At 36.9% G+C, this 19,807-nt stretch overlaps 1 protein-coding gene across 1 annotated transcript; it reads left to right on the top strand.

The window, feature by feature from the left end:
- Positions 1-826: 826 nt before the first annotated feature.
- On the top strand, positions 827-2,138 carry LOC123669154 (zinc finger protein SNAI2-like). Its single transcript, XM_045602787.1, has 2 exons — positions 827-995; positions 1,180-2,138. The coding sequence occupies exons 1-2, from the start codon at positions 827-829 to the stop codon at positions 2,136-2,138; spliced, it is 1,128 nt and encodes a 375-aa protein (XP_045458743.1).
- The last annotated feature ends 17,669 nt before the right edge of the window (positions 2,139-19,807 follow it).

A 19,807-nucleotide genomic window follows, 5' to 3' on the forward strand; every position in this document is an offset into this window, starting at 1 on the left:
CTTTTCAAAATTAATACTAGCTTAAACCTTCACAACAATTTGTCTGAAAAAGGGATGATGATTTTTATATACAGGACAAGGTCTTCATTCTTTTATAGTCTATTTTAATTAGTCGATGTTAATGCGTCAGCTTTGTCTTATATGTATAACATTCCTTTTAAGAGAACTAGGTCGCGATCTGTGCCATTATTTTAATACATGTTAAAATAGTAAGTATTAAAAAGTTGCTTAGAATTAGGTACACCAAGACCAGTTTGCATTAAAATAATAATCGCGACGAGACGGTTCGGTCGCAATTATTATTAGACCGACGGGACCGTTTCACAAAGATGTATAGCTCGGTTCAAAGGTGCTTAACCCCAGGAGTTGTGCAAAAAAATTAGATCGCTGGCAAAGAGACGATGGTTTCAACCGGAACGGTGCTGAAGCTGGGCATATCGCACTGAGAGCGATGCGGCCGGGTGCGGAGGCGCAGGTGCCGCCGCCGCCCCGCTCCGCGCCGCGCCTCCATTGGCCGGAGCCCCGCGCCCTCCGCCGATTGGGTACGGCGCACGTGCGCGGCCTACCCGCCGCCACCTGGCTGCCGTTGACGGGGGAGCGCATATAAGCGGCGGTCTTCCCTCACCGCACCACTTCTAGTTCCGGACGTCGACGTGAGCACGTGTACGTCACTCGCGTCCCGAGCACGAAAACGTTGCTACGACTCCGACGCAGACTAGTGATTAATGAATGGACTGTCAAAGCCTTAAGTGATTTTGTGTAAACAATAGTATTACGATTGTACTGTTTGATATACTGAGTTAAGTGTTTATGAAAAAAGTGCAAGATGCTTGTGGAAGATTCTCAAACTGCTCGAGATTTGTTGTCGAAAAAATATGCGCACTGTCCGCTCAAGAAGCGACCGGTGCTAGTTCGGGAGGAGCGTCCAGCGACGCCGCCTACTACACCGCCTCACCCCGCCCACTTAGCTACGCGACTTTATTACGATTATCATTGTAAGTACAACAATAAATATATATCACAATAAATTAATTAAAAAAATATCACTCACAACTACATTTTACTTATCACTTCAACTTTACAGTTTAAATTTATAATATTTTTATTGTATGCAACTACTAAAAAAATAGTATAATTTATTTTTGTTTTAATTAATAGTCGTTTATTTTTTGTTACCAGATGACACAGAAAATGATGAACCAGAAAATCTCAGTACAAAACCTGCAGATCTATCCAGAACTGGCAATTATCCGAGTAAAGCAACATCACCTGTCGCTACAGCAATTATAAAATCTGAGCCAAAAGAATGGCCTCAGCAACTAGAGTATCTTACAGCTTGTCGCGCACGATTAGACCCAGCGCCCACAGAACTTGCGCGGCCAACTCCTCAATACGCCTATTTACCAACGCTCTACCCGACATACCCAATGGAAGAACTTTATCCCGCCGTCCCAGCTCTATCTCCACCTACGCATCCGCAACTTTACGCCAGATACTCGCCAGCGTCGCCACCTTCCTCCTGTTCGCCTCCACCTTGCCCGGAAGATCTGCGTTCTCCTGGTTCAGTTTCATCCGACTCGGGAGTCTCCGTCTCCGCTTCTCGCCGTCCTCGCTATCAGTGCCCAGACTGTTCTAAATCCTATTCAACATACTCTGGGCTCTCAAAACATCAGCAGTACCATTGTGCCGCAGGTGAAGGAAGTCTAGCCAGAAAATCGTTTAGTTGCAAATATTGCGCTAAAGTATATACGTCGCTGGGTGCCCTCAAGATGCATATTAGAACTCATACTTTGCCTTGCAAATGTCATCTCTGTGGAAAGGCTTTTTCGAGGCCCTGGTTACTACAGGGCCATATTCGTACCCACACTGGAGAAAAACCATTTTCTTGCCATCATTGTCGCCGCGCTTTCGCCGATAGGTCTAACTTACGTGCGCATTTACAAACTCACTCAGACGTAAAGAAATACTCGTGCACCGGGTGCGGCAAAACCTTTTCTCGTATGTCATTGTTAAGTAAACATTTAGAGGGAGGATGTGGGGCGCCCGGCACCTCTCCATACGAGTATCGCAGTGACGCTATCCCAACGACGCATACGCATCAGCAACTTCCGCCACCTGCGACAGTTCATGCTTATTGAAAGACTGAGCACTATAATACCCTCGATCTCGAATGTTCTAGATTAAGACCGACTACTAGCACTCACTATAACCATTAATTTAAAATAAATTATTTTTTTATATAAATATATTATTAAATAAGCGTGTGAATATGATTGACATTGTAAACTATCTTTGTACTTTATAAGCACCAATGTAAAATAAGACATTAAGCTGTAAGTTAGAATAAACTTGTTGTAGATACATTTAGTCGCGCTGTTTGCGGCATCGCTAGTCATGTGGCATTTGCCGAGTGTCATACACTTAGATGCATATATTCATATCCTAAGCCATGTACAAAGTGCCTTAATTATAAACGATTAATATATTCATAAAAAATATAAGTTTTGTATGTTAGGAGTTTATTATTTAATAAGATTTTTACGCACAAACTATTCATGAGGCTGTAAAATTATAAAAATATTGCCGATTTGGGTTCCTCTCCGTTACCTCCGTAAACAAAAAATAAAAAATTAATGAAAATTATACCTGACTTTTTTTATGAATTTCCCTTTGAAGATATAATTTTTTAACATTTATTGGTTAGCTCTATTTAACGTAAAATAACGTTAGTTAAAAAACAAAAAATCTACTTAAAAGTATTTGTTTATTGCTTACTAAATTATTATAATTGTATACAGAATATTATTTCATTGCAATTTCAAAATTGTATCAAGTAACGAAATTACTACACAGGAAATTATTAAACTTACTCTAACAGTTTGTATCTGAGTCTATGATCCCGCACCTCGAAAACGCGGATCCGCAGATCCCTAGTTTAAGAATTAGTGCTAAATCTTTCTATTAATACGTCAAAAAAATAAAATAACTGAAGTTGAAGAAAACCAGGATAATAAAAGCGACGTTTTGGAAAAGAAACCTAAAGCCGTAATATCTGCAACTGACAGCGGTACAGTACTCCTGTTAAAGTAAAAATTAGAGAAAGAGTTTCAAAAACAAAAAAAAATAGAAGTAATTGTTTGCTCGCAAACGAAAAAAAAAAAACCAACTTCAATTACATCGATAAGTAATAGGTACAACGTAAGTAGACGAAAAAATATTCAAGTATATACGCATTATGATAATAATAATAATAATAATCATTTATTCACACTCACTCACATACATCGATATACTGACAACTCAGAAACTAGACAAAAAATAAAAATCACAACATATCAACTCCATTAAAATATAACTAGATAGTATGACAAATAATTACATTGGAAACAATGAACATAATATAAAAATGTAGATAGACGAAAAAACGGTCAAGTAAATAACCAAAAAATACCTGTTATCAAAGACTATATATCTGATTACTACTCAAGAAGTAGTAATCAGATCTCGATCAAATTTAAGCGGAACCACATGACCATCAAAATCGACATTTGGCAACTAATTTAACCGATTTATTTAATTTAATTTCTATTTTGTTAGGTAAAAAAATTATGATTGTTAAATTATTACGATTGAATAAGAGACGGGATTGCTATCCCTAGGTGAGCCATGCCTATGCTTTGTTTGTCGAACTATTTGTATATAAAATAATTGTGTTTGCTCGCAAACAAAAAAAAACCGACTTCAATTACATCGACAAGTAATACAACGTAGATCGACGAAAAAATAGTCAAGCAACTACGCGTTATCAAAGATTACTCAAAAAGTAGTTATCAGATCTCGATAAAATTTATATGTGACCACATGATAAACATCAGCTTTTGATTAAATTAAAAATTATCAAAGTCGGTACACCCAGTAAAAAGTTATTAGGGATTTTCGAGAGTTTCCCTCAATTTCTCTAAGATCCCATCATCAGATCCTGGTTTCCTTATCACGGTACCAAACTAGGGATATCCCCTTACCAACAAAAAAAGAATTATCAAAATCGGTACATCCAGTAGCAAGTTATGCGGTATAATACAACGTAGGTCGACGAAAAAAGCGTCAAGTAAAAACGCATTATTAGATATAACTCGAAAAGTAGTTGTTAGATCTCAAATAAATTTAAATGGGACCAATTGGCACACACAACCTTTCGATTAAAACAAAATTTGTCGAAATCGGTCTACCCGGTCAAAAGTTCTGATGTAACATACATTTAAAAAAAAAAAAAAAATACAGTCGAATTGAGAACCTCCTCCTTTTTTGGAAGTCGGTTAAAAAGACTGTCCCATACGATAAATAGCATCTTCCTTCTCGTACCTACGTGCATCACTGGATCGTTTTAGCTCATCTAAGTATATGAAATATTTAATTTAGAGTTTGAAAATCAAATGTAACTAAACTAACTAAGATGTGATAATTTATCAACTCGATTCGTTCTTGTTTTAGTAAGTATAAAATATCGGAATGTTGAAAAAGAACTAGTATACATAGGTACCTATCTACGTATATTTATACTTTACAGTTTCTGTAGTAAGTGTGTAAGTACGTATAATTTACACAAATAGTAGAGAGTTAAATAGCATTATTTATAAATGAACCAATAAATAAAAGATTTCATTTACTAATCCTGACATCTTAAAATATGTCATGAGATATAAATATGTTTATCTTCAGTGGCAATTGTGATAGCCGTCCCAATAACCTTTACAGCTTTACCATTCTTCTGACACTGAAGATGTTTTGATTTGCATAAATATAATACATACAATAGCTTAACCGTAATAAAAAAAATATTTTGATCACGTGTAACTGTAGTGTAAAAATGTGTACTCAAAATAATATTGAAAAAATTTGTATTACATAACAATACTTATTATAACAATAGTAAATTAAAACTAAAGCCGAAATTTATGAAAAGCTAAGTCAATTTATTTTACGTGAAATTTTATATTCCAAATATTCCTTCTTTCATTTTAAAATAAAAATTTGTTTATAAATACATTAAGGAATATCAATATCAGAATATCATGAACTAGTAAGAAAGTGGTTCGATACGATAAAAATCTATTCTGTATTAACCTATAACCCTGTCAGGCATGTGCACGTTTCTCTAACCTAATAGTCTATTTTAGTGTTGAATAACACTTATGGAAATTCAGAATACAGATATAATCTTCAAAATAGTGTAGGTAACATACCTACTTCCTAGTAAGACAAAATTAAAATTAGAAAAATCTATTAAATTCAAAGACTATATACCTACCTAGTATCTATTTAAATTAAAACTAACAATAAAAAAGTTTAAGCTTATTTAATAGAGACAATGGTATTGTTGGAGAATTCAGAAGCTACCGCTTACGTTCGTATTACGTGAATCGGTACTAATAGTCAGAGAATATTCACATCAACCTACACAAGTGCCAATTAGACAGAGTCGGTAAAATGTTTAAGAGCGCACGTGTGCATGTGAGCAACGCGACTCGCAGTGATTGGTCTCCAGCAACAACCGCCGGCGGTGAGGCGCGTGCGCTGCGTTTGCGCGTCGCGTCCAATCCAACACTATTCTAATTAATTAATTCCGTTCGTATTTGCACCGTGATTATCTAAACCAAGATTGATTACTGATATGCCGTACCAATTAGACTGCACACTTAATATACTTATAAAACACTGAACTTTTACTTTACAAAATAATGAGTAGATACCATTCATAAAATTTTCGATCATCTCAATATGAGATAAGATAAGGAAAACTAGTTTCGATAATAGCTCATCCTCATCAATTTTTTTTTTTGTATTGTAATTTGTTAACGAGTCACATTTGGAAATAATTTTATACTATTATTCTGCTTATATAAATACAATTAGTAATTATTTGGGACTGCACTTAAACTTTATTGCAATTTAAAGATAAGGGCATTCTAGATCAGATTTTTGTAATCGATGTAAAATTGAGAACATTACAAGATAAAAAAAAAAGATTATAAAATCTTATAAATCTTAATTATCTACTGTATCGTATCTGTAATGCCTTTTTTTGGGTAACATACGACTAATTTTCCTGGTGTAGATTCGGAGCGAGAATCGAACCCACAAAGCAAGTCCCAGAGCAGAAAACACAAACTCAAAAAATGCCACTATACGAGGTTTAGGCAGTTTTTCTACCAAGAGTAACGACAATTATCAGGTGCTTATGATAAAAAGCGATACACGGTTGAGAGCCCACAGAAACGAAAAAAATATATTTATTTACTAAATAAGTCGAATCTGCGATCCAGTAATATTTATAGAGCTTTCGTTAATGCTACACAGGTCAAGTGAAGATGGTTAAAGCTTTATAAATATAGCAAATTACAATAACATATACAGGAACAAAATATCATATAAATAAAAGGAAGTAAGATGTTATACGCACACATACATGATCAGTGTGTACATTACACAACTTTGATATGATTGCACGAATTTATAGGCTATGGTGATGACTTGTCATTGGTAATAATAATTTGTCGTCGCTGATATTTCAGATAACAATGAAAATTACGATTAGCATAAAATACTTCCTATATTCAGGTGTTTGAAGATGTGTCAAAGAAACGATTCTCATCATCTAGTTAAAAGGGCTTCAAAGGTAAGATTAAGTTCTGCAAAATAGAAAATGTATATATACCTACCACAAAATTGTTTTTCGTTAAATCTGGATCTATTTAAATTACGTTATCAGAACTCTGACCTCAGAACTTCTTCGTCGGTTGCAGATGTTTGTATTAGTAAAAATACTTTTATCTACTCTCGGTATCTTTATGGGGGCCACCCCTAACATTTAGCATTCAAACTAAAAAATTTATTTATTTAATTTTGTTTAAATTTTTTTAATTCAATTATTATTTTCTGCGACGTACCTTTCACTGTCTCAGCAATATGCAGAGTATATTTCCTAAAATTCAAGAAGATTGCTAAGATATGTCTGAAATCAAAGGTTGTCTGGAAGAAATCGCTCTTAGCGATAAGACCGCCTTTGTACATCTTTCTTTGCATGTATCACTTTTTTTGTAATGTTTCTTTGTGGTGTACAATAAAGAGTATTTATTATTATTATTATTTCACTGAATGTCACTCCGCCCGCCCAATACATAATAGATACATATATTATAATAACTACTTATATAAATAATATAGTAAATTTACTTATACTTACATATATAAATATAAGCGGGTGGAGGAATACGCCCCGGCAGGGAGATCAAACGGCCGGGGGTTAGGGCTGTAGGCTGAGAAACCGGCGGACAATCCTAGCCGAGTCAAGTAACACCGCCTTCTGCATCCTGGCTGCGAGCGAACCGTCCCGGATCCCCAGTTGCCTCAGATGGTGAGCGAAGCTAACCGGGATCAAACCGTTGGCAGATATTACGATAGGGATTATTTCAGCAGACCCCACACCCCACATGTCGACAATCTCGTGCGCCAGATCCAGATATTTACGTTTTTTCTCAGTCTCGGCTTTCACGAGGTTCTCGTCATGCGGGACGGTGATGTCCACTAAAAATACCCTCGACCGTGCCCTGTCCATCACCACGATATCAGGCTTGTTCGCCAGTATCGTCCTGTCTGTGGCGATAGGCAGGTCCCAGTAGAGCCGGACTCCGTCGCGTTCGAGTACTGGCACCGGTGAGTATTGGTAATACGGCATCCTCTGTTCCAGGAGACCGTACATAAGAGCAAGCTCTTGGTGGAGAATCTTGGCCACTTGGTTGTGTCTGTGCAAGTACTCAGTATTAGCAAGCGCGGAACAACCCGAAAGCACATGCCTGAGTGACTCACCGGGATGACGACAGGCTCGACAGAAGTCGGGAGTGCCATCCTTCAGGACGTGCTTTCGGTAGTTGTTCGTCTTGACCACCTGATCTTGTATTGCACAGACAAAACCTTCGGTTTCCCCAAAGAGGTCGCCGAATCGCAGCCACTGCACGGAGGCTTTACTGTCCACGTGTGGTGCGTGAAGCGCCTTATAGAACCGTCCATGCAGTTCCTTCTCCATCCATACGGTCTCCCGGTCAGAGGTGCTCAGTACGACCGGTTTCTGCCAGTTCTCTTTGGCCAAGGCTAGGGGGGTTAGTCCTTTGTCACACATTGAAACGTCACCATGCAAAGCGCTGTCCCGTCTCGTTTCAAAGTAGGCCCTGAGGCTGCACACCTCGCGGTTATGCATGGTCTTAGCGCTTAACATGCCTCGACCACCACACTTCCGCGGGATGTACAGTCTCATGACCGACGACTTAGGGTGGTGCATGCGATGGTGCGTCATAGTTGTGCGGACTCTTCTGTCCAGGGCGTCAAGTTCGGTCTGAGTCCATCTGAGTATGCCAAAGGTGTACAAGAGAGTGGGCATGTAGAGAAGGTGGGAGACTTTAGTACCTCCTCTCCGGAACTGAAAGCCTGTCCCCGAACGCTCCAGCAGGGTGCTTAGAGGGTTCAAGGACAAGCAGAACCATAGTGGACTCAGGCAATCACCCTGGAAAATACCCCTCCGTATCCTGATTGGGTCATCCGCACCCGTCAGTCGCTCGCCTTGGAGACATAGGATCGTGCTCCATTGCCCCATACATACTCCGAGGAAGTCTCGAACTGCCTCGTCAATCTTGTACAGCTCGAGGACCCTCAGGAGCCATGAATTTATTATTATTATTATTATTATATCGTCATCAACTAGCTTTGTTTAGACGGTGGATATTGTATGGCGTTTCATTTTCATGGATTCAGTGATGCAGGCACGAGCAAAACGTCTTTCGCTGTTGCGTGCCTCTCCTTAAGGCTACTTCATTTTAACCAGAAGTACCTGGGTGACCGAGCTTAGCTCGGTATTTTTAGTAAATCGTATTTTTTGGAAATCATAATACGAATTACATATTTATAAAATATGAATAATATTTTTTTACCGACAATAATAAAGAAATATAAACGAATATAATAAATCAAAAATAAAAACAATAATTAAAAAATAATAAAGATAAAATATGAAAAATATTTTCGATTTTACCGACATAATAATAAAAAATAAGAACTTGCTATTTAAATAAAAAATATAGAGGGCAATTAGAAAAAAAAGAAAAAATAATAATCGATTTTGAAATTTGAGGATTTGAACCGTGGTAATTTTTGTCGATAGCGACAGGCCGATTTCCCTGAGCCATTACAACTTTATTGACAAGTGCGAAATTTACCTTCGTATTCTAACGATATTGTAGTAATTTTTTCACTGTCTAAAAACTGGGATAAAACGACATTTTCTGAAAATAAATCCTAGCTAGATTTATTTATCTCCCCCGAAATCCCCTGCATACTAAATTTCATGAAAATCGTTGGAGCCGTTTCCTAGATTCAGATTATATATATATTATATAGAATATAATATATATATCTCAGATTCTATATATATACACAAGAATTGCTCGTTTAATAGTATTTGATATGCAACATATGACTTCTACTACACTGACTACACCAATTTGTATTTCTCTCATTTTTTTATTTTTATTGTCAAGGCAGGGTTTTACGTAAGTCCGGGTGGGGACCCAGATGAGGTACCTGGGTCTCACCCTGGACGGGAGGTGGGCTTTTGGGGCTCATTTTGCAGAGCTAGCCCCAAGAGTCGTGAAAGCCGCCGCCTCACTGGGAAGGCTGCTGCCGAACGTGGGTGGTCCAAGTGCCCATTGCCGTCGGCTGTACTCCGGGGTCATCCGGAGTATGGCCATGTACGGGGCACCCATCTGGGCGGACGCCCTCGGTCGCGCAAACAAAATCCAGCTGCGACGGCCGCAGCGGGTCATCGCGACGAGGGCGATACGCGGTTACCGGACGGTGTCCTGGACGGCGGCGTGCGTGCTGGCCGGCGATCCCCCCTGGGAACTGCAGGCGGAGATCCTCGCCGAAACATATCATTTTGTGGCGGCGAGGAGATCCCGGGGGGAGTCTCCTACGTGGGAGGAGCTCACACGCATGCAGAGGCTGGCACAGGACACCCTGTTGCGGCGGTGGACGGAGGACTTGGCTTCGCCAGTCCCCGGGCAGTGGACGGTGGACGCAGTGAAGCCGGTCCTCCGGAAGTGGGTGAGGCGGCGGTTCGGGCCGCTGACCTTCCGTCTGGTGCAGGTGCTTTCCGGACATGGGTGCTTCGGTAAGTACCTGCACCAAATCGCGAGACGGGAGGCGACTCCAGCCTGCCACGAGTGTGGAGCGCCAGAAGATACGGCGCTCCACACGCTGGAGGCGTGCGCCACTTGGGAACCGCAGCGGCGCACGCTTTAAGCGGTTCTCGGACGGGATCTCTCGCTGCCGAGTGTCGTAAAGGCCATGCTTGACAGCGAGAGATCGTGGCAGGCGGTGGTCTCCTTCTGCGAAGAGGTAATGACGCAGAAGGAGACCGCGGAGCGGGCCAGAGAGGAAGACGCCTCTGCTGGCCCACTCCGGCGCAGACGTACGGGGGCAAGGAGAAGGCGGTTTGCCCACCTCCTCCCCCCCTCGTAATAGTGGGGTCGGCGGCTGATAGTCGGGGGACAGCGTAATAGTGGGGTCGGCGGCTGATAGTCGGGGGACTTCGGCCGGCCGGACGACACGACCCCATACGTCTGAGGGGTGGCCTTGTTGTGAGCGAGGCCACCCCACCATCATGCCGGGGCCCAGAAGCTTTGTCCGGGCCCACCGCTGAGGCGAGGTGGCGAATGCTAGCGCGACCCCTCTCGCCCCACCCAGGCGGATGACTGCTCACACGTGGTGGTTTTTAGTCAGTAGGAGTCTGACATAACCCTCTGGCGCCCCCGCGCTGGAGGGTATCCATGATGGATTTTCCCCACGTAAAAAAAAAAAAAAAAAAAAAAGGGTTTTACGTAAGTGAAAGAAAATTGTATAAAAATTGATATAAACTCAAAAAAATGGTAGTACGAAATTCGTCGGGTGGTTACTTCGCATTCAGCCTGTAATATCCCGATGCTGGGCATAAGCCTCTTTCTCCATGTAGAAGAAGGATTAGAGCTTAATCCACCATGCTGCTCCATTGTGGGTTGGTGGCTGGGCGCACATGTTCACTACTATGAGTAACAATCGCTACGGGTATTTATGATAACAACTGGGACCGGCGACTTAACGTGCTCTCCGAGACACGGTGGGGAGACAGACAAATGCAGATATTCAAACCGAAAAGAAATATTTCTACAAATACAAATATTCATCCCGAGCGGATATCGAACCCGCAAATAGTCGGGGTTTTAGGCGACTACTCGCACCTCTACTCCAGGGCGGTTGGTTAGATATTCTGACAGAATTATGAACTTTATGTTGTGGTCTTTACACGTGTGATAAGTTTAGCCATTGTAGAAAATATATAGACTGACGAACAGTTGAGCAAAGTTCACTTGATGTTATAACATTTCTAACATCACTAGACACTCGTAAAGGTAACATAAGCTATTAAACTTAAAACCATAATTGATAAGACTGATATTTAGTCTAACAACAAACTAAACTACGAGTAGGTAGGTACTAAAATAAGTAACTTGAACAAACAAATAACTTTAAAAATACAAGTCTTTAAACAAAACTGTCATACTTTGACAACAAATAATACAAAAATTATAATAGAAACGATTTTAAGACTTTACGGACTGAGAAGAGCAACGAGTAGGTGAATATCAGATCCGTCTAGATTTAGAACTAGCAGCGGCAATGGACCAAGTCGAGCTCGGTCGATAAGCATGATTTGTAACGTGGCACGTCGGCGCGTGCGCACAAATAAACGTGATTTCAATGCGCACCTTTCAATAAATTACCTAACCCACTCTTGATATGACAATGTTATAATTTATAATCTCTTCAGATTTAGAGCCTTTTGATGATATATGCACAGTACGATATGGCTCGGATGATACCAGGCAACAATTTAATTTTATTGTTTTGTAAGACCCATGATGCCACCATTGATTTTTCAGGTGATATATTTATGTTTTTGTGACTGGTGATCGGTTGTAAGGGTAATATCGATTGTAAATGCTCATTTTTCAGAAGAAATTTCGAAACAAGTTTATTAGTCAAATCGCAGTAGCCTGGTGTTTCTTCTTTCACAAGGGTTATGTACCTAGGAACGGAAAACTAAGAAGCTCTTAAAATTAGCTTTTTTCAGCTATTGTTTTATTTAATAGTTTTGATAAAACCGTAGTTAATGACTGTATAAAAATGTTAATTTAATAAAGAGTGTATTCGGAGTTTTTAACCGACTTCCAAAAAAGGAGGAGGTTCTCAATTCGACTGTATTTTTTTATGTATGTTACTTCAGAACTTTTGACTGGGTGGACCGATTTCGACAAAAAGTTTTTAATCGAAAGGTGGTGTGTGACATTTGGTCCCATTTAAATTTATTTGATATCTAACAGCTACTTTTCGAGTTATATCTAAATCGTTTTTCAATCGTTATTCTGTGTCAAATGCGTTTTTACTTGACGCTTTTTTCGTCGACCTACGTTGTATTATACCGCATAACTTTCTACTGGATGTACCGATTTTGATAATTCTTTTTTTGTTGGAAAGAAGATATCCCTAGTTTGGTACCATGATAAGGAAAACAGGATCTGATAAAAGGATCCCAGAGAAATCGAGGGAAACTCTCGAAAATCCGCAATAACTTTTTACTGGGTGTACCGATTTAGATAATTTTTAATTTAATCGAAAGCTGATGTTTATCATGTAGTCACATATAAATTTTATCGAGATTTGATAACTACTTTTTGAGTGAGTGAGTTACTCGACTATTTTTTCGTCGATCTACGTTGTATTACTCGTCGATGTAATTGAAGTCGGTTTTTTGTCGTTTGCGAGCAAACACAATTATTTAAAGCACAATTGCATTTGCTTTAAAACGAAAAAAAACCGACTTCAAATACATGGACCAGTTAACACAACGTAGGTAGATGAGACAATAGTCAAATAAAAGCTCATTATTAGAGATAACTCAGAAACTACTCATCAAATCTCATCAAATTTAAGAACCATTTCACAAAAATCGGTAACAATCCGCGAAATTGTAATATTTTGACGTCGTTAATTTCAGTGTTGGATGCAATAATGTAATTTATATTCGTAAAATATAATAGAACAACCTTTGTTGTAGTCCATAGTCGGATCAGAATTTTGATTTATATTATGTGTATAAAATTATTAACCTTTTCATCAGCCTCCTCCCTAGGTAAACGGTCGCAATGTATACTTTGAAGTCCTACTTTTCAATAACCTCTACGTTGAAACCATTTTAAAAAAATATCATAATATGTGGAATATAATTTTGTTGCACACTATCATAGATTTTTATTCCATTTGTATCTCTATTAAACGATAATAAAAATTTAAAGTTACGAATATTTTCCAAATAAGTACAATTTTAAAAGCGATATTTCTCTTAGAAAACTAAGAAATTTTAACGAACTATCTTCATCAAAGTAAACTTACATCATTAAGGAACACAAAAAAAAATATATAAAGATGTAATTATTTTTAATACATTTTATATTAAATAATAAAAAGATAGTATATATTACCACGCATCAAGCCCGGTAAATCAGTCGAGCGCTAGCGCTCTTAGAGGTAAGGTCCACGCCAAATTCTGCGCAACCGTCTCTTTCGCTCACACGCGCCAAGCGCCTGTTGTTATAGCGGATAAAACGCATTTGATACTTTCCTAATAAAATATAAATAAAATAAACATATTACGAAAATGACTGTAAAATAATATAATGATAATTTCTGTAAACAAATGTATAATTTAATTTTCTTTTCTCACACTATCAATACAAATAGGCATTTCAATCTGTTTGTCTTGTTATTTGTTAATTAATATGTTTGTCGGTGTCGATGTCATAAAATGCTATTTTATTCATATCGTAAATATTAGATTCATTCGTAAACTGAAAAAACTAAATCAATTTAAAAAAAAATTGTTTCATAAAATTGATTTTTTTTTTTTTTAATTTATTGACTGTTGTTATATAACATACTTGAAATTTTTAACAAATTAATTATGTAAAAAACATTTTATACCATAGTTATTAATTTTTATTATACATTAGAAAATGATCAAGATGGTCTTTTGGTTGTCACACTATACTTACTAGCACAAAGATCGCGCGGCTCGTACGATTCGCGCGATGCGATCAAATTTACCTAAACTTGCAGAGCGTAAAATTGTGAAATGGCTCTTAAATGGGACTACATAAAAAGTACCAGCATTTGATTAAAAAAGAATCATCGGAATCGGTACACCCAGTAAAAAGTTATACGGTATAATATAACGTAAGTCAACGAAAAAGTAACCAAGTAAATACGCATTATTAGCTATAACTCAAAAAGTAATCGTCAGGTCTCAAACATAAATAAGACCACAAAACTCGCATCACCTTTCGATAAAAAAAAAAAAAAAAAAAAAAAAAACGAGATCGGTCCACCCAGTTATAAGTTCTGAGCTAACATTGCTTCAGCCTGTAATATCCCACTACTGGACATAGGCCTCTTTCCCCATGTAGGAGAAGGATCAGAGAAGGATCCACCACGCTGCTCCAATGCGGGTTGGAGCTAACGTACCCACATAAAAAATGTAGTCGTATTGAGATTTTCTTTCGCAGTAAATGCTGGTCAATTCAATAGTGACGTTTACAAACGACTACTTTGTTCTAAATGTTGCTACTGCATTAGACATATTCTTTATTAGTTGTAAATGTCAAGAAATCCAGATTAAGTAATATATTATAAAAGTATAATTAATTATATAACACGTCTACTATGTTTAACATAGTTTAAAATAAAACTGTAGCATACCTATATCAACGCTGTATACATTAAAATGGTTGAGAAAGTTGTCACATTTATTTTTATTATACTTTGTTTTGTACTTACATAATATTGGATGTAATTAGGATGTTGATTAGGAACAGTTTAATGAACTCGTAAGTTTGTAAGTATAAATATCGCTTAATTGTTTTTTAACTAAAATGTAAAATGTAATAAATAAATTACTGTAACTAATAGATAAAATGATTAATATTTCGAAACAACTGAAACCACTAAGAAAACAAGAGAGTTATAGTTTTTAATAATATATATATTGTACTAGCTGTGCCCGCGGCTTCGCCCGCGTTGAAATTAGTGTGTCACAAAGTTTTCCCGGCAAACTTCCAGTGAAACTCTCATTAAAATTGGCTTAGCCGTTACGTAAACCTTCCTCTTGCCAATGGTGGAGCCATCTCATCAATGGTAAAACCGCATGAAAGTCTGTTTAGTAGATTTTGAGCGAATCGATCACATACACTTTTGGGGACTTTGTTTTATAATACACTAACTGTTGCCCGCGACTACGTCTGCGTGGCTATGAAGATATGCATTACTATTAAGATGTTTAAGACAAATTATTTTTTTATTTTAGTCACTTGAAACGCTTATCAGACTGAGTAATTTTTTAAAAGGCACAATTTAGTATAATTTAATAGTTATTTTTATAAAACCTCTCTATACACCACATTTTTAGTTTTATTTTCAGGCTGTATATGTTTCCCTAATTAAACCCCCTTAGCAGTGAAATATCGTAAAATTTGTTCTTAGCGGACGTCCGCTAACTATAATCTACCTCCCTGCCAAATTTTATCTTTGTCTAACCTGGATGGGTAGACCATCCAGCGGTTTTTGAGTTCTCGTGATGAGTGAGTTAGCGACCTTTCTCTTTTATATATATATATATATATATATATATATATATATATATATATATATATATATATATATATATATATATATATATATATAGATTACGATGCATTATTTGGACACCTCCTCCCCATCTATAGAGCGTATATTTTAAATTTCAAGTCTCTTACTTCAAAAACATAAGACTTTCATACAAACTTCCGACCCCCGTTTTATCCCCTTAGGGGTCGATTTTCGTAAAATTCGTTCTTAGCGGATGTCTACGTCCTATAAGGACCCTATCTGCCAAATTTCAAGTTCGTAGATGTTATAGTGTTATAGAAAAATATAAAGAATTTCAAAGGCCTCTCTACCTAGCCTTTGTGGATTATCAGAAGGCATTCGACTCTATCTCACATAAATCAATCTGGAAAGCCCTTGCAGATAATAAAATAGACCAAACGTACTGCAACATAATACGAGACATCTATGAGAGGAGCACAAGCAGAGTGAAATTAGAAACTAGTGGTCCAGAAATAAAAATCAAAAGAGGTGTGAAGCAAGGCGACCCTCTATCGCCTAAACTCTTTATAGCGGTGCTAGAAAACATATTTAAAAACCTCGACTGGAAAGACCTCGGTATCCAGATAAAAAATACTCACCTTAGTCACCTCCGCTTCGCAGACGACATAATATTATTCTCAGAATCCAGTGCACAACTTGAAAAAATGATTCAATCACTACAACTAGAAAGTGAACAAGTTGGTTTGGAAATGAACCTAGAAAAAACAAAACTGATGACAAATTCTACAAAAACACCTATTAAAATTGGAAACGTATACCTGGACTATGTTGACTCCTATATTTACCTTGGAAAACAAGTATCATTCCATTCTAATAATAATTTTGAAGAAATATTAAGAAGAATAAATATATCATGGCAAAAATTCTGGGCCCACAGAGAGATATTTAAAGGAGAATTGCCGCTTTATATTAAAAAAATAGTAATGGATAGTGGTATTCTTCCCTGCCTTACGTACGGTTCACAAACTTGGATATTCACTAAACAGATAAAAGAAAAAATACGAACATGCCAAGCAGCAATGGAAAGATCAATCCTATCTATAAGAAGAAGAAACAAAACACGTAACAGCATCATAAGAAAAAGAACAAAATTAATAGACTTCTTACATCACTCTATGAAATTGAAATGGAAATGGGCAGGACATCTGGCTAGAATGCACGATACTCGATGGACCAAGCGAGTGGTGATATGGGAAGGACCCAAGGGGAAAAGAAAGAGAGGAAGACCGAGCAAAAGATGGGTCGATGATATCCAAGCTATAGCAGGAAAGGAATGGCATATTGGAGCAAAGAATAGAAATCTGTGGTCACAAATGGAGGAGGCCTTTACCCTATAGAGGGGTTCTCATTTATTTTTTAAGCTATTGATAATTTTAATTTATAGATCAATTTTTTTCAATATTTTCTATTCATATTTCGCAATTATTAATAAACTTAAATACTTATTATATCGTTTATATATTTTTTTTATAAGAATGCAATTTTAAATGTAAATTTTTTAAAAATTAATTTTAAAAGCTATAAATATTTTATCGCAATTATGATTTTAATTTAATTTATAGAGATATTTTTTCTTTTAGTAAATTGGTAAGGTAATTATAATGTAACAAACTATATGATAATTTATTTGTCAACGAAAATGTATGTTAAATGAAATGAGAAATAAAAAGGCTTATTTATTTATTTATTTATTTAGATGTTATAGTTTCGGAGATTTCGTGATGAGTGAGTCCATCTACCATCCCCCATTTTAACCCCAAAAGGGACTTGATTTCTAAAGATACATTATTTGGACACCTTTTTATCATCTATAGAGCATACATTTTAAATTTCAAGTCTCTTACTTCAAAAACATAGGACTTTCATACAAACTTGCAACCCCCGATTTACCCCTTTAGGGGTCGAATTTCGTAAAATCCGTTCTTAGCGGATGTCTACGTCTTATAAGGAGCCTACCTGCCAAATTTCAAGTTTGTAGATGTTATAGTTTCGGAGATTTCGTGATGAGTGAGTGACCTTTCGCTTTTATATAGATTATAGATATGTGTAAATATTGTAAAGTAAAAGTAGTCATTTGGGCTTACTACTGTCTCTCAAATCCCACAGAATCGTCCCATCTGGAAGTGTTTGTTGGCATAATTATTTTTTTCATAATTACCTAATGGTGAAATAAATGTCTAAAAATTTATATTAAGTAACGAATTTTTCCCAATATAAACTACGAGATTTTAAAAGATTTGTCTATTGCTTAATTATGTAGTTACTACATTGTAGAAGATACAAAAATATTATTCGTAAATGATTTAAAGCTATTCCATTAATGTACAACTATTAAAAAAATTAAAAAATATATATATATTAAAAAGTAAAATGTGCAGCATCTAGCAATAGTTTTAACTATCATTTTAAGGTAGTGTTGTTTTAACTATTTTATAAAGTTGTTTATATCTATCTATTCATTGTATTTAATACGATATATACTCGTATGTGCCGTAAATTATAGTTGGTAGGTGTCACAGAACTGTTAGAGAATACAATAGGAGGTGCGAAAGTCACGGCACGTGTTCGCCCAGCCTCCTTCATACATTCTAGTATTTTAGGGGGAATACTTATTCAGCACCGTTGAAGCCAAGAACTTTATATTCACATTATTAAAGGATTAACCAACGTGGGCTTGAATATATTTTTTATTTTATTTTTTTCTATTTTGTCTAAATGTTAAATAAATGTGAGAATTATTACAAAATATGTAGTTGACGTTTGGCGTATTCTGAAGTACGACGGTATAAGTCTGCTCGATAAATCGCATGATCCTATACCAATAACTACAACCAAGACGATAAGCTATGGTGCAGTGCTCGCGTGGGCGAAGCGCGCCGCGCTTCAACGCCTTTCAAAAGATTATTCACTGGTAGCAAACCTTTACGGATCGTCTAAATGGATTCTAGTACTTTATGTCCGTAAGCTCCGTACTACGTTTCAATAATAATTTTAATGCTATTATATAGTACTTACAGCTGAGAAATGTTACGGTATGGTGAACAATTTGATAAATAAGTGTCGCTCCAAATCCGTGCCGTATAAAAGACATCAACGGTAACGTCTGCAGCATCGGCCACAATCAATTCAATCATGAGATTACGACATAAACTTCTCAAGTTCGATAATGTTTACATTTTTTAACAATTAGTAAATAAAAATAATATTATTTTAAATACAACAAAAATGTTTGGAAACATTGCCAAACGAAGCATTTTCTTTTCACATTTTGACAAGAGTATTTCGTATTACCTTCTATAGAATGTTTAATTAAAGAAAGACAAAGCGCAAAGTGCGGTAAGTTATGATATGGATTGTTTATGGAAGCTTTGTTACGGGTTCGTTAAAGTACAAAAGAGAACATAAACAGTCTCGCACACGCATTAAGCATAAAAGACTGGATCATTGTTCGGGCACTTTATGTAAAGTGCACGCATGACCGTACAACTATCATAGATTATACCTAGAACTATGTAAAAAAATATCTCTGATTGTATCAATATTCAAATTTAAATTATATTGCGTCGATTTTAAAGAAACTGAACATACACATAGCTAAGAAAATATTTACTCTACCAAAATTGTAAAAATGTTTTAAATTTCCATATTGATATACAGCTCTGTATAATTGTAGACGGAAACCCGTATCGTATCGAATAATAAAAATGATCCCGCTGATTAATACAAATGCTATTATAATTTAACGAAAGTATACGAATGGTTACCTGTCGAGCGCTGCGCGGGCGTTAATACAATAATCCTGTCGATTTAAAAATTAACCGGTGTGTAACGGTACTGCGCGTAGGCGCCCGACCCTCACCTCCGACCGACCCACAGATCACATACGCGAAATATTGTCTCATTATTTTTACTGTACACCAATATAATTATGTTTCTACATCATCGATACACATGCTTCTTAAAA

The sequence above is a fragment of the Melitaea cinxia genome, chromosome 3, assembly GCF_905220565.1.
Source record: "Melitaea cinxia chromosome 3, ilMelCinx1.1, whole genome shotgun sequence".
Classification (NCBI taxonomy): domain Eukaryota; kingdom Metazoa; phylum Arthropoda; class Insecta; order Lepidoptera; family Nymphalidae; genus Melitaea; species Melitaea cinxia.

Coding starts and splice junctions, on each gene's coding strand:
- LOC123669154 (XM_045602787.1), top strand. CDS start 827: ATGCTTGTGGAAGATTCTCAAACTGCTCGAGATTTGTTGTCGAAAAAA. Junction 996..1,179: donor ACTTTATTACGATTATCATT/GTAAGTACAACA, acceptor TTTTGTTACCAG/ATGACACAGAAAATGATGAA.